General features: G+C 49.9%; 4 protein-coding genes across 4 annotated transcripts; 2 read left to right on the top strand and 2 right to left on the bottom strand.

Annotated features, from left to right (window-relative positions):
• Positions 1–261: 261 nt before the first annotated feature.
• Positions 262–1824, top strand: MAA_07902 (Monooxygenase, FAD-binding protein; the record flags this gene model as incomplete). Its single annotated transcript, XM_007825900.1, has 1 exon — positions 262–1824. The coding sequence occupies one exon, from the start codon at positions 262–264 to the stop codon at positions 1822–1824; it is 1563 nt and encodes a 520-aa protein (XP_007824091.1).
• Positions 1825–3056: 1232 nt separating this feature from the next.
• Positions 3057–3792, top strand: MAA_07903 (allergen; the record flags this gene model as incomplete). Its single annotated transcript, XM_007825901.1, has 2 exons — positions 3057–3262; positions 3330–3792. 2 exons carry the CDS (start codon positions 3057–3059, stop codon positions 3790–3792), a joined length of 669 nt encoding a protein of 222 aa, XP_007824092.1.
• Positions 3793–5053: 1261 nt separating this feature from the next.
• On the bottom strand, positions 5054–10090 carry MAA_07904 (DNA-directed RNA polymerase II largest subunit; the record flags this gene model as incomplete). Its single annotated transcript, XM_007825902.1, has 2 exons — positions 5054–9851; positions 9909–10090. 2 exons carry the CDS (start codon positions 10088–10090, stop codon positions 5054–5056), a joined length of 4980 nt encoding a protein of 1659 aa, XP_007824093.1.
• Positions 10091–12434: 2344 nt separating this feature from the next.
• On the bottom strand, positions 12435–14198 carry MAA_07905 (Multi antimicrobial extrusion protein; the record flags this gene model as incomplete). The annotated part of the gene is made up of 4 exons (XM_007825903.2): positions 12435–12522; positions 12572–12834; positions 12969–13753; positions 13823–14198. The coding sequence occupies 4 exons, from the start codon at positions 14196–14198 to the stop codon at positions 12435–12437; spliced, it is 1512 nt and encodes a 503-aa protein (XP_007824094.2).
• Positions 14199–16080: the final 1882 nt, after the last annotated feature.

Below are 16080 nucleotides of genomic sequence, written 5' to 3'. Positions count from 1 at the left end.
GATGTCGTCTTACATGGAGCCAAGGTCGGCAAAATTGAGACCGTGTCGCCGGGCCTCAGGGCATCACGAGATATGCGCCCTGAAACCTTGTGAGACGGCAGCATCCAAGGCGGCCGTTATCTTGTGCCGGCTTTGTCACAAGTGTATATATATAATGCGCTTCATCAGGGTTATCCGGGATGGAGATGTCTCTCTGTGAATGAAGCAACTACTCGGCAAAACACCGCCGCACATATAGTCCTGGACACACAGCATCACAGCATGCCCGCCACCACCACCACCACCAGCGTCTTAATCGTCGGCGCCGGACCAACCGGTCTCGTGCTCGCCCTCTGGCTATCCAAGCTCGGCGTCAAGGTCCGCATCATCGACAAGGCCGAGCAAGCGGCAACCTCGACCCGCGCCCTCGCCGTGCAAGCGCGCACCCTCGAGCTCTACGCCCAGTTCGACCCTGCGCTCGCGAGCACCGTCGTCAGCCAGGGCCGCAAGGCCGTCGGCTTCAACGCCTGGGTCCACGGCCGCCGGGCCTCCCACGCACCCCTCGCCCAGATCGGCGAGGGCATGACGCCCTTTCCCTTTGTCCACATCTACCCGCAGCACGAACACGAGCGGCTGCTGACGGACAGGCTGCGCCAGGACTTTGGCATATCTGTAGAATGGCACACGGAGCTCGTCGGCTTCGAGGACCGACGCGGCGCCGGCCCCGTCGTGGCCCGGGTAAACACAGCACGCGGCGCGGAAGAGGTAATCGAGGCAAACTACATAGCTGGCTGCGACGGCTCGCACTCTGCCGTGCGCAAGACGCTGGGCATCTCGTTCCCCGGCGGCGTGTACGACCAATTGTTTTATGTGGCGGACATTGCTGGTGCCGGTCCCGCCATGGACGGCGAGATACATGTCTGTCTCGACGAGGCCGACTTCCTGGCCATCTTCCCTCTGGCTGGGCCGGGCTGCGCGCGACTCATCGGCACGGTTCGGGACACGTCGTCGGCCGCACTGCGCGACTTGTCCTTTGACCGTGTGGGCGGCCGCGCCATGCGCCAGATGAAGCTCCAGGTGAGCAGGGTCAATTGGTTTTCCACGTACCGCCTTCACCACCGGGTGGCGGAGCGCTTTCGCAAGGGGCGCGCGTTTCTGCTCGGAGACGCCGCTCACGTCCACAGCCCTGCCGGCGGCCAGGGGATGAACACTGGCATTGGGGACTCCATCAATCTTGCGTGGAAGCTGGCTGCCGTGCTGGCGGGCGACGCGGAGGACGTCTTGCTGGATACGTATCAGGAGGAGAGAGCTTGCTTTGCCCACCGCCTGGTTTCCACGACGGATCGCGCATTCAACGTGGCCACGGCAGAAGGGTGGTTTGCGCAGTTTGTCCGGACGAGAATCGTGCCGGTGCTCTTTCCGGTTCTGTTTTCTTTCCGGGCGGTGCGCCGATTCATGTTTAGGACAGTGTCGCAGATTACACTCAACTATTGTGGCATGACGCTCTCTTCTGGCCGCGTGGGAAAGGTAAGGGGGGGCCAGCGTCTGCCGTGGGTTGTCGTGGACGGAGTTGGGAATTATGAGTCGCTTTCGTCTGTGGCATGGCAGATTCACGTGTATGGGACTGCGACAGACGCTCTGACGGCTTGGAGCAAGAAGCACGGCCTGAGGTTGACGTCATTCAGCTGGACTCCTGGATGTGCTTCTGCTGGACTGACCCGTGATGCCGTCTATGTACTACGCCCCGATGGTTATGTGGCCGTGGCTCAGACGAGTGTGGATGTTGATGCCATTGAGCGGTACTTTGATCGACATCAGATACGACTCTCTTCTTTGGGGAGATGAAACGAGAAGACTTTGAACCCCCAAGTATGCCGTCCTGTATTGCTCTGTACTCTAGATAGCTTCGCAACACCACGATACTTTCAACTAGGACGCTTGGTGTGGAGCCGTTGGAGACCATGACGATTGAATGCTCCCCAAACGTCGTTCTAAGCATAACTGGGTTTAGTTGCAGCTAAGAAACCTATCATGTTATTAGATTGGACTTGGGGGAGAGTTGACTTGTCAGCGTGGTTTGCCGTCAGCCGTCTCCCCCTGGAGTTGTCCAACATCCCCGTCTGTCATGCAATTTTGAGATTCGTCATGTGTGAAGACCGCAGCCATAGTAATTAAGATAACGCGTTGTTCTCACAAAAACTCATCGCAAAATCAGGTCCTTCGACTTGGGCCACGTCGGTGTTGTCACAAACCAATGGTCCTACAACGCCGGAAGCGGTTGTGTCTCACCATGGCCTGTCGTCAACATCGGCCAACAGCACAACGCGAATGTCGTCATGTCTTGCAAATCAGTAGCTGAGCTAAAGCAGAAGAAGCCGATGTAAATCGTCTCCACGATGCAGAGACCTTAGTTTGCTCCTAAGGTCTAGTAGGCGACCTCGATACAGGATTCGCGATCGATGACGCCCAAGAGAACACAAGTGGTTTCAGCGTCCTTTTCACTTCTAATTGCATTCCACTTTTGCTGTGCCTCAACGGCGCCCGGAAGCTCGGTTCGGAATTGGTTAGATATCGATCGAGATACGCATTGGCGCAAACCTTACTTTAGCTGTTGGGCCAACGCCCGATGTTGACTAAACCGTGGGTTTGGCGACCAGAAGAGGCATCGCAGCTCCCGAATGGGAATAGCAGAGTCCAAAATGACGTCTCACTCCGTCGGATTTTGATTCCACACATCGTGCGCGGCTAATGGGGCGATTCATCATGGAAGACGAGCATCGTCACCGTAACTCGAGGGCTCTGGCAAGATAGGTAACCATCATACCTATGACACCGGTTGTGACATCAATTGGCCAAGTCTCCATATCATCTAGCTTCTAAGGTAGTTTACCTCTGACGTTGCGTTGCTACTAGTCTCCTATGGTCCAAGACTCACTGGAACTAATATAGGCCTTTGGTGATATGAGACCGAAGTATTTAATCCTGACATTTCCCCATGTAAGAAAATTTGAAGTTCATCATCAGCAATATTGCACATCAAAACAGACATTCAATCACTTCAACTCAACTATCAAACAATGGAGAAAGCAAAGAAGGCAGTTTCCAACTTCCTCTCCCAGGACGGAAAGCACAAGACAACCGTTGATGAGGACGTTCGAAAGCCCGTCACCGAGGAACATGTCTTTCCTGAGCAGCACGAACAAATAACCACCGCTGTTGACCGCGAAGTCCACCAAGACCACCATCAAACCGTGATCCAGCCCATCAAAGCCAAAGAAACATTGTATGTGCCACCCCCTGAGCAGAATTTTCACATGTTACCAAAATGCTTACCATTTGTTTGTACCCAGGCCCGAGAAGCACACCCACAACACCGTTCCCGTTGAGCACAAAACCGTCGAGCACGGCAACAAAGAGGACGTGAAAGCTACCCTGAAGCGAGACGCCGAAAACTACGTCAACACATCAACTACCCACGACACCAAACAGACGGCCACGGCCGCACCGGTAGTTGAAGGAGAGCGCACCCAGCACCACGTTCACCACCACATCCAGCCCGTCATCGAGAAGGAGACCATCCAGCCGGAATACATCCACACCACTGTTCCGATTCACGAAACTCACCATGCCGCCCCCATCCATCACGAGACTACTGTCCTGCCGGCAAAGACTGTGGAGGAGTACACGGCTGGTCGTGGAGATTTGCAGGCCCATTCGACCGCCAAGGTGAAGGAGTTCCCTGGCTGCCCTACGTTGAAGGATAAGTCGCTGCAGTCGGATAAAAAGGGCCAACAGGCTATTCATGGACATTAAGGGCTGGGGAGACTTGGTCGGGACGTGTTGTGTATTTTTATACTTTGGCTGCTATTTTGTTTACATCTGTCACTCCTTATATTATAGTGTCGTAATGCAAATACTAAATTATTGAAAGAATTCATTTATATTGCTGTGAAATAGATTTCTATGAGAATAAGAGGGGAATTGGGCGAACAATTTAAAGCATAGTGCATTTGTTTGTTCTAGACACACGTGTCTTAGCATGTCGCCTAAGAGCTTTATCACTTGTTCCGGCGGATTTTTTATACAAAACTTATTTTCAAGAATCACGGTAACTCTCAGTTTTCCAAACTAGTAGAATATGCGTAATAATGGCTTCAGTTTCTAGATTGATTTAAAAAACGTGGTCCAGGAAATTCAGCAGTGCCTTGCGGTGATGCCCCATTTTGGAACCTACTTATATGGTATTTCTCCCGTATAGAAATATAAAGATAGCAATTCTACAATAATGAGGCGCTCAAGGGTGTCACTAAGAGACGTAACTCTTCCTCTGCCAATAATCTTGGATACAGATTGGTTGTTGGTTTACTCTTGTTGTCACACTGTAACTGTTGGATCAAATCCCAACTAAGCCACAGGGCAAAAGTTGTAGACGCCTACGAATATATTACCGTAGTAGCTGTATTATCATGTTCAACTCAACAGCAATATGCTGTAGATGGGGCTCTGCAGTCTCAAAGACTGTGCACAAAGCGGCTCATCATTTCGCTGTTGTGGAATGATATAAACCGCCATATTGTCTAGACATACTAGTGCCGATAGCAAAGCAGTGCTAGTTTTATCAGAATGGCTCGGTCTTATAGGATGAGCTTGAAATGACGGATAGAGGATCCGTGATGCTAAGATGAGCTACGGGTTTCCCCTTCATTTATGTGCAAAAGCAATTGATTGCTCCTACGGATTGACAATGATACACGAATGAAACCGCTTCTATATTTTCGAAAATGTACTTTCATAATTCCGAATGTAGGACGGAACACTGCAAGAAATACTGGGTCTGGAGGTCGACACATGGTGTGTTGAACTTGCAGTGCAAACTACGAGCTGGGTTCACGCGAAAGTGAATAGACATGGCCGCCTACCCACAAAGACCAGTACACACAGGTAATACAATTGATATTTACAATGCTCAAATCGCGCATGGTCTAGCTGCCGCCTCAAATCATCCATCGTCTCGCTCAAAGTTACATCGATCCGTATACGGCTGCTTTGCCCACGAATCCTTTATGCCAAAGAATCAAAAATGGACGGTCGGAAGATTCGTCAAAACATCAAAACTACCAGTGCCCAGCTTCCCTAGTCGGCCCATCACAAGACGGCCGCTCGGTGTAGCCAGCTCGTCCCAGTCTCCATCCAGCACCGCGTCCTTCAGGAAGGCAAGTGTCGTCTCAAAGCTCATCTTGGTGAAGGGGCTGACATTACCCTGTAGACCCAAGCGGCTGAAGGCTGTAAAGTCGCCATTCCTCGTCATATAGTCCGCAATGAGGTTCAAGTGCCGGTTATCGACCTTGATACCGTGGGACCCGAACACGCCCGCAAGCTCTCGAACAATATTGCTTCGACATGCCTCAACACCATACATGGATAATACAGCCACGATGTCATTGGTCTGAATTCGATCCGGGTCGATTTCATCGCTGTACTTTTGAATTGCCCCGATATTGGCTCCAGTAACGTGAATGACGCGCTCCTTCCCACCTCCACCCTCCTCGTCCAGTCTGCAAGCCCCAATTCCTCGAATTTCCCGGACCATTGTCTTCTTTATAGCCCTTTGGACAATGTTGAGCATGAGGAACTTTGGCACCTTCGCGTCAAACTCGATCGTCACATTGCACCCGTCTCCAACGGCTTCGTCATACTCGAATCCCGTGACCTCTGGAAACGTGCTCATGACACGCTGTGCTCGGGGCTTGGCCGAATCAGCTACTTTGCGCTCGGCACTTTCGTCCTCGTCCTCGCTTGTCGTCTCCTTCTGTGGGTTGCCGTCCAAGCTCTCTACTTCCAGCCCATCAGCTGCTGCATCCTCATCCATTGCCTGCTGAATTTCATCATCGGCGTCATCATTTGGGCCGTATGAGACAGCTTCGAGGCGATTAGCCCGTTCCTTGGCAGAGGTAAAGTCGTCGTCACCCGCATCGTCACCATCGTCATCGTCACCAACAGTTTCAGCTGATGCAGCAGCCGTCTCCACAACCCCGACCTTGGCTCCAATATCAGGCGTAGCTGCAGTCGCATCCAGTGCTCTCTTTTTCAATTCGGCTTTTGACAATTTAATAAGGTGGTGAAGTAGTTTCCACTCCACGGCATCCAGTACATCGGATATGCTGGCATGGTGCATTTCAAAATATTCCTGCGGAGGGAAGAACTTGAGTTTGATGTGATAGATCTTGGCCGAAGGATAAATTTTGCCACGGCCAACCTTTTCTTCCACAACAACGCTGTCCAAGATATGCGATAGAGGAAGAGCACTAATTGAGTTGGTAAAAGCTTCGGCTTCCTGTTTGGAAAGACTATCGCGAGGGTAAAGAGACATGGCTGGCGTAGAAATATCCTTCGAGGCCGTCATCAAAATTTCTCTCAGCCGAGGGATACCTGCTGTGACGTTTTTGGCCGCGTGTCCCGCCAAGTGGAACGTGTTGAGGGTCATTTGTGTCGATGGCTCGCCCACGGACTGGCCTGCGACGATACCGACTGCTTCCCCGGGCTCTACCAGGGACTGCAAGTATTTCATCGCAAACAGAACCTCAGCGTTCTTCTTGTTTAGTGCATTGGATGAGTCTGGTGCTGACTTATCACGCTTTTCACGAATAAGCCCATCTGCATTCGCCTTCAGGTAAGATGACATGGCATTGTAGAAGGCTTCAGACAAGACAAATGCATTCGTTGCTGGGTTAAACGCGCTGATGAGCGGATCCCTTCCCTTTGGATCACCAGGTTTCGAGTGTTTCACAGCACTTTTCATGTATTTCGTAAACAACTCACGATCGGCACCTAGACGCTTGACCACTTGAGGGTCATATCTCAGTTGGGCCACCTCGGACGTTAAGTTGCGCAGGATAAAGCCAAAGTCCTTGAGGTATGTTTGTTTTGTGACATCCAGGCCGTCTTCGCCGTACAGGAACTGGATAATAGAGCCGTCCGCATCACGTACGGTTGTATCGTACCCAACCATCAGACCTTCAAGCCCCTTGATGACACATCTTTGTAGATAACCGGAACGCGATGTCTTAACGGCTGTATCAATGAGTCCTTCTCGTCCCGCCATGTGATGGAAGTAATATTCTTGCGGGCGGATGCCTGTAAGAAATCGGCTACCAATATATCCATTGGCCGTGATATTGGTCTCGAAGGGCTTAAAACAAGGTAGTGATTTACCACTAACCATAATAGGCACTCGCCTACTCTCTAGGACTTGCTGCCCAAGGTTACATGAAATGAGCGACGCGTTAACCCTGGATCCCTTTGCGCCAGACGTTGTCATTGCCTGCATTTGGTTTCGCGGGAACGGCTTTTCTAGGCCGTTGGGAATGCAGACCTTTTGAACTTTGTCTGTGATGTCCTTTGTCGTGTGATTCATCAGGAGATCCAGACCTTCTAGCTTCGTGTCGTCACGGAGGACCTCCTCAAGGCGTTCCAAAAGCACTGGATTCTGGCTGTCAGAAACGTCCTTGAGAGAGACGTAGTTGGAGGCAACCTCGAGGCCGACCCGATTAATAGCCTGTAGCTCTTGACGCCGAGCTTCTTCACCCTTGGCAGTAAGTTTCAAGTCATCCACACCGCAAGAGAAAGCCCGCATGTTGAGATACCGAGTTAGAAGTCGGCCAAAAGCGCTGAGAAGCTTGCCGGCGATGGCGGGCCCGTGAATTTCATGAATGGCATGGATTAAACCGCCCGAGCTTTGGCCAATCTGAGATTTGTCAAGAATTCCAGTCACAAATTCACCATCTTGGATCAGCACAGTGCCTTCTTCAGAGTTAGTGCCCCATTGCTCTGCCTTGATCTGTGACTCTCCCCGTAGATTGAGGGCACCGTAATTTATCGGTTGCGTGTTTTTCAATATCGTCGAGATGACTTGTTTCCCAGTCCATCGTGGCACGGGCTTGATAATAGCAGGCGGGACCAGCTGAATCCGTTCTCCGAAAATATGGCCGCTTTCGGGTCTAATTGCAGAGTAAACTAATGAATGATAGTCGCCGCGGCTGAAAAAGGTATCGCGAGTACATAGGGCGATAGATATCGAGATATGGTCCTGAATTAGACCTCGCAGTGGCTTTCCCTGTGTTCCAGATAAATATTGATGGTCGGTATCCGCTATGTGTAGTGCTTCTGCTCGAGCAACCTCATTTTGGGGGAAGTGCATATTCATTTCGTCTCCGTCAAAGTCGGCATTGTATGTGTTACAATTCGCATAATGCATGCGAATCGTCTTTTCCCCTGGCAACACCCGAACTCGATGTCCCATAATTGAAGGCTTATGCAACGTAGGCTGGCGATTCATCAACACAACGTCGCCGTTTGTAATATGGCGATACACTTTTTTGTTCTTTAACCTTACTGCAGCAGGGTTTGTTGGGGCAAGTAACTGGTTGGCTAGCGATATGCGCTCATCAACAGATTTATTTTTAAGCATCTGTACTTGACCATTCTCGTTCTCAATGGCGACAGCCCCTGGCCATGTATTGGCTCCATTGATAACGGCCTGCTGCATATCCCTAAAATTATGACTCGTTACGGGCTCTGGGAAGGTGAGTTTCTGGGCAAAAACTGGCGGGACGCCAATCTCATTCGTCTCGATATTCGGATCAGGGGAGATGACGCTTCTGGCAGCGTAGTTGACACGCTTACCCATCATATTCTTTCGGAAAAGACCCTCCTTCTTTTCCAGTTTCTGTTTGATTCCATCTTCGTTGCGTTTGGCGGCTGCACCTTGTACAGGGTTTTTGCTCTTGTCAATGAGTGCATTGACTCCCTCTTGAAGCTCTGTCCAGGCTTGGTGCAACTGTGTAATGTCGACGTGTTCTTCATTTTTCAGGACAGAGTATACTCGGGCTATCTTGGAACAGCCTCGTAAAATCGACTTGTACAGCGAATTCTGCTCTGCTTCAGTGACTTGAGAGTCTCCCATACGAGCTTCAGGTCGATAGCGATTCGGTGGCACAAGGATGGTCGTGATGAAGAACATGTCTGGGGTGACATCAGGAGAGCGTCGAGTACGTGGTTTCGAGTTGTACAAAAGAAACACAAGATCTTGCTCCTTCTTGAACAACTCACTCAGACGGGCCCGTATCTCCATAGGACTAATGTATCTCTGTGTCGATGCGCCATCAATATCGGGTTCTTCCTCGTCTTGATCGCTTAGTGACTCAACAATTGCGTCAGGCTCGGAGATTTCGACGTCAGCTTTTGGGTCCAATTTGGCATCATAATGACGCGTCATTGCATCTTTCCGTGAGAGATTCTTCTTCATCATTTTTACTTGCTCCTTTGGTGAGAGTGCCTTCTCGAAAATCTTTACATATCGATCTTTTCGATACGGGGGCGAGATGCCGTCGCATGAGGAACACTGTCTTTTCTTGTTTATCTCTGCGAGAAACTGTTTGATGACTTCTCGGCGAGCCTGGGCCATGCCCTCGTGTTTACCCTTCCTAGTATCACCTCGTCGAAGCGCACTACTTCGGAGGCACACTTGAACATACTGTTCCCTCTTTCTTGTTACGTTGTCAAAAGACGAATTTTCTTCATCCGCCTCGCTTTCGCCTAAGCCAAGTGCTTCATCCATCTCGGACGAATCCGTCTCGCCAAGAGCATCGATGACATGTGCCTCGCGTATGAGGCCGTGTTGCAGTAAGCGGAGTTTGCACATGTACTTATGGAGATCCTTTGGGGGTAGTCGAAAACCCCTGCAGTACACGCAGGTCGCTCGAAGTAAATGGTATGCTTGGTCCATAAAGACTGGGTGGTAGACTGGCGCTGGTAGCTGGATGTGCCCTGGATGACCTGGGCAGCTCGACGAAATTAGGCTACATGTCGCACATCTGGAGAAAATTGTCAGTTTGATTGAAAATATGGCAATTGAGAGAAATGGGCCTCACGGTTCGTCTCCCCATGATCCAAGGGCGGGGTCATAGAGACCTCCATGAACGGGGTTGAGGAGGCTGTCGAAAGTGCTGTCATTCTCGATGCGCTTGACAGAAATGGCTTGGATCTCCTCCGGAGACAGAAATGTAAAGTCGACAGCATCGACCTCGGAAGATATGGGTTGCGCGATATTCATCTTGGCGACAGGCCAGAGGTTATGGCCGTTGACATCCCAGGTTCAGCAAGAAGCGATGGCCATGTGGTTGAATGTTAACTTAGCGAGCTATCTCGTCTGTAACTTTTTTTTTTTGGGCGGTGGTGTGCGGCAGAATCTCACCGGCTGCTTTTTTGCTACCATGGGCTAGTCCAAAAACAGTACGGTGCCGACCGACTCCCAGTTCAACGTTTGAAGTACTACATAAGTGCCCAGGCCATCAATTGATCTATGCGTCCCATCACATGATCGTCTGTTTAGCGGATTTTCGATATCTGAGTTTTTTTTTTTTTTAACTCAAGGGCTTTACTGAGCTTCAAACCGCTCAATCGCTCCCTTGGACGTCACAGCAGCCATCGATTCTTATTCTAGCCAGCTACGGAAGAATTGACTGATCCATACAGTGTTGTTCATTTCGCAAACACTGTTTAATGATCCACCAGACAATTGATTCTTTACTGCTCTCGAAGCTTTTGATCTGTCGGACCTTCATCTGGTATTCCCTTCGATCCACTTTCGCCTCGTATGTAAGGTTTATGACACTCTCTATGATAGACCCTTACTAACAGTGACCAAGGCTGCTTGTTCAGCGAGCAACAAGGAGAATTGCGTACAACTTCCTACTGGCCCGAACGGCTTTTCATCGTCGCAGGTTAACGAATGAGATTAACAGACCTCTGAATTGCGACGAGAGCCCCGATTGTTCCGAGAGAAAGGAGCTCTTTGAAACACTGCTGCTGTTGAGCAATCATGAAACAAATGACTGTTGGCGCCCCCCGAAAACTAACAGCCTCTGGTTTCTTTGAAGCCGGTGATGTGATTTCGACGAACAAGTAGCGTTGTTACCTACCAACTGAAATTCTTGTTGGCATCCAATGTCTTTTGCCGGTATTCTCATTTTTCATTTCATCCTTTTAATTCTTGTACTGAGAAATCCTGTTGGGTTAGTCCACGTCCATGTGTCTCGGGTTGATTCCCCCTGTGAGATAGTTGATACCTTGTGTTATCCACAGGCTCGGGTTGACTCCCCCTGTGAGTTAGTTGGTGTATTGTGTTATTTATAGGCTATAGGTGACGTAACGCCATAATCGACACACAGGGGGAGTCAACCTAAGCCTATGAATAACGTAATACACCAACTAACTCATAGGGGGAGTCAACCCGAGCCTGTGGATAACACAAGGTATTAACTATCCTGCAGGAGGAATCAACCCAAGCCTGCGGATAACGCAAGGTGTGACAAGGACTTAATTCAATAATAATCTCCAAGGGTCTCTAAGGTCTTGAGTTGCTACGAGAAAGGAAGAGAAGGGTGGCCGCCTTATATACATGAAAGGAACGCCCGGGCCTAGGGTCCTTGCCCGGGCACGTGTTCCATCTGTGTAACTAATAATTCCTGTATCGGCGAAGCCCCTTTGATGGACTTCACTATCTGTTGGGCCTTTTCCGTGTAACACAAGGTATTAACCAACTCACAGGGGGAGTCAACGTAAGCCTATAAATAATCTAACATCTCAGCCCACAATGCCAAATCTAACCGCCAAGCTGCCAAAGGAACCTCGCCTACCCCCTAAAAGGAATCAAGGAGTACCCAGAGTCCAATTTAAGGACCTAGTATCAACAGATAATACTAGAAAATCTAGTACAGGTATTACCAAACCCTAGCTGGTTACAAAACACCAGCACCTCCCATCAGAAGCTATAGGAGGCCTACGCCCACAGAGTCAAACCCACAATACTACTAAAAAAAACTGCTCTGCTTTGCCCTATCCGTACTCTCTACTGTAGAGATCTCCAGGGAACCTAAAATATACCGACAAGCAAAAGAATCCCCTAAATGGGAAGACTGGAGAAAGGCTCGCTACCGCTCATTGTGAGGGAAGTAGGGCTGGCAATTCATCTCTCGCCTTTCTACACTTCGTGAGCCTACGTCATGTTATTACTCCTATCGGTATCGGTTTTGGTTTTAAAAAGAGTCCATCTTTGTATGTCAGCTCCACACCATTTTTGATCTTTCAGATGCAAGGCCTTGAACGCAGCACTAAACTCAGAATTCGCAACAATCAAGTACACAAATTTGGAACTTGAGCGTGGCAGGATATTAAATTCATTCATCCCAGCTTGCCCGCAGCATAATAACGAGTTATTGTTTGTTGCATCGACATTGATAGAACCTTGCGCTTGCGATTGAGGCATCCATTCCAACCGCTCTCTCACTAGATTCCGTTTCCAGGCTCAACAACTGAGAGGGGGATTTACGAGCCTCAATTCCAGGAAGTGCTGGGATTGTTGGGCTCACTGGACCTAGATGAATATTTTCCTATTTCTAACCAGCTGTATTCCTGGCCTCTGCTTCCTCACAAGCCACTTGCCAGTCAATCGTCAGCAGGTAACCGTACTCGACCAAAGATACGCTGAGCCAACTGTCAGTAACATGATTTAGCAACACGTCGTATAACTCACACCATGAGCCCAGCTGCTATACCGCCCCAAAGACCTGCCAACTTCCAAGAGTACTGAAATCCCAAAATCAGGCACAACGGGAGCGAGACTAGGTAATGTCCAATTAGGTTGACAGGCCCGCCAATGGATTGCTTGCCTATGCCGCGTAGCAACCCATGAGCGCCGGTACAGAGGCTATCGAAGAATTGTTCAAGAGCCACAAGAGGCATGGCTTGAGCAGTAAGCATAATGACGCTTGCGTCCCGGGTCAGGAGGAGCGGAATCTGATATCGCAGTATAATATATATCGAGAAGTTCAGAACGCTCATAAGGAACGCAGCAATAGCGGCCTACATCTGAGTTAGTCCGCTGCTGGGAAAGCTTCCTGCGAAAAGTGTGAATTGGGACATCAACCGACCACCTTGGCCGCAGCCTTTGCAGCATCGACAAGACCGGCCCCTATTAAATTGGCGACTCGGGTAGAGGCCGCAACCGAAATTGCAAAGGGCACATGGTAGATGAGAGTCGTGACAGAAACCAGAATGCTCTGCGCCGCTAGATAATCAGTTCCGAATCGACTAGAAAGGAAGGTTATTATGTCAAAGATGAGCCATTCTGCCGCCACCATGACCATGCCAGGCAATGCCAGGAAGATCATGGGCCGCCAGTTGGAGAAGGCCTTCAGACTGAGCCCTCCCCAGCATTGATACCCGTTAACCAGTTTAATGTAAAGGATGAGGAGAAGAGCCAAAAGATTCCTGGAGAGTGCCACGGCTATTGGCGCACCCACAAAGCCCAGTTCAAGCTTCCAAACAAGCAGCCAGTTTAAAAAGATATTAATAGGAGCCAATACAAGGAGAACATAGGTAGTTTGCCTAAACAGGCCCTGCGCTTGAAGCAGTCTCTTGGCAGCTTCAAAAAGAACAATACCCGGCAAGGCAGATATCATTACCTTTAGATATAAACTAGCTAGGCGAGCCGATTCGCCATCGTCAATAATTCGCAGGAGGATTCCTTCGGAACAAGCCCACAGCGCCGCCACCGGCAGCGACAGGAACGAAAGAAACATAACCATGCGCTGACACTGGATGCCAACAAGATGATTGCGTCCATCTCCATATGCTTGAGCGCACAGGGTATCCAAACTCGTCGCCAGCCCCATGAATGGCGCCAAGCAGGTGACGCCCGTCGTCATGTTTGCCACTGGGAAGCAAATTCAATGTCATCCAATAAATACTTTTGAGCTATAAGGGGAAAACGTGAAGAACTCACAAGCAACAGCCCCCAGCTCTACCTTGCCGATTCTGCCGGCAGAAAATACACTGGCGACATTTATTGAATATTGCAGAACGAATGTGACGAGCAGAGACGCAGACGACGAGGCAATGTACTTGGCCTCCGTCTTCCATGTGAAGCACACGCCCCCAGACGGCGTGGCCTCGACGACTGCTTCCGCTCGAAGCTCGTCGGTAGTCTCCCAGACCACTGCTTGGTATTGACCAATATCATCAACCTTGATCAAAAGCGGAGACGACTCTGAGAGCACATGAGGCAGACAAGTGTCGTCCTCGTCACTCTTTGGCAGGCCGGCGGGAACATGGTTGGGAGCTCGATGGTTTTCCTGTCCCGCTGTCTGCCGACTATCCATCTTATGGGCAGATGGACGGAGTCGAATTTGGTCACCGTGAAAAGAAAAGGATGAGATTTTTGGAGGAGTGAGAGCCGGGAGTCAGCCTCCTCTGATGTCTGCCGGCTTCTCAACCTACTGTTTAAGAATAGGGAGGGTGCCCTCGTCATCTGAATAGCCGGAGAAGTAAGGTGCAAGGTGAGCGGGACAAGAGACACAAGATCGGGTTACACGTTTATCGCGCATCACTTGATCACTCTGCGTTGTCAAATATTGAATTATGCAAGAGATGAGATTCGGCACCGGCTATTAGTGGTGCGCGCCGGCGATGTCTCAGTGTCTGGTGGCACCATGCAGCTTATATTGTCCAAGTGCATATATATGCCCACCAGCCGACTTTCGTCATTCTTCATTTCGGAGGACTTATTCCGGAAGCAGAAAACCCACTCTGACGGCCCAGTTGCACAGACGGCAGAGGCGCCTTTGGTGCTTGTTGTACTTGACTCTTTCTTTTGCCCCAGGTCAAAACCAGTGTCTTATAGGTCGACTGCTTAATATGCGCAAGGTTGTCTTGAAAGAGCAGCTTCACCTTCAACTCGACCGGATGTTGAGCCCTGACATGCGATCTCAAGGAGTAGTTTCTGCAACTTACCCTGAGGATTGACTGTTGAGCATTGGATATCCTGAATACAGCCGAGATCTTTGCTATCTACAACTGATCACAGTACTTCCAATTACCGAGGTCCGAAAATGAAGTCAATGCGTACACCTGTGTGTCTTGAAGCAGATCATTCTCGTCTATAGGCATCATTTATAACGGGCAGTGTCCAGATTTCCTTGGACATCTGGTGCGTGGACAGCGCCACGGGAGTATGCTAGTGTCCACACATCTAAATGCCCTTCGATAGGCTTTTATATTCCCAATGAACATTGATATTTCATGAGCAGAGTGACCTGGAAAGCCCTCATTGCGGCCTCGGCCACGCGTACCTACTCTGGACTGTAAGAAGGCGACTGCGGGCGAGAAGCCCAGGCCAGCCTATTACCGGCCTTAACATCGGCTTATGCAAACATGTTCAAGATCAATTGCCATATAGACACTCCATTGCTGCCAACCTCGATCGTCCCGCCAAAAAGCTCTTGTCGGAGAAAGGAGGACACCCTGGTAGCACAGCAATTCACCACATAGGCGCTGGCAACTCCGCACTTCCGGCCAGATCGGTTATTGACTGCAGCCGACACGAGACAGTTGGGCAGCACGAAAATGTGACTGGCTGAGGCATTCTCTTTTCCCTACTAGTTCGATAGTCGGCCATGCAGCCGCAGCCCAAAGTATGAAGGCTAACATTGAATGTACGGAGTACGGAGTACTCCGTAGTGTTTCTCTTCTCCCGGAGAAATGCTGCCCTCTTCGCTGGCGGTTGACCAGCTTGTCGCACAGTCCATGGCCGTAAGGCCTGTCGACATGTCTCGGGCAAATAAATTGAATGTCTCATTTCGTTTCGTGCACTGTATTTCCTGTTGTAGCGACGTGCATCAAGCTGAGTCATTATAACGCGCTTTTTCGCTGCATATTTGGCACCACTTGAATTATGTGTCTTGCGCATTTTTGTTAAGCCGATCTAGAAACATTTTAGGTGATGTATGTCTATTCCGTAGTGGTCCAAGATTCAAGTATGCCACACGGCAAGGGGACCTGGGCAAAGGTATCGTCCACAAAGCTTACACAACAACAACATTAAAGGGAAGGAAGATATCACGAGAGCCGGAAACGAGCCTTGAGCGAGGGCTGCCTCAGGCACTAGCCCTCACTGACTTCTTGTATTTATAGACACCTCCGGTCCCTGATGGTCTTCGAAAAACCGAGGACCTTTGATACCTTATAGTCGATTATTGAATTGAA

The sequence above is a fragment of the Metarhizium robertsii genome, assembly GCF_000187425.2.
Source record: "Metarhizium robertsii ARSEF 23 chromosome Unknown MAA_Scf_2, whole genome shotgun sequence".
In the NCBI taxonomy this organism is placed as follows: Eukaryota; Fungi; Ascomycota; class Sordariomycetes; order Hypocreales; family Clavicipitaceae; genus Metarhizium; species Metarhizium robertsii.
Note: the sequence above shows the minus strand (reverse complement) of the source record. Positions and strands in the feature narration are given on the sequence as shown.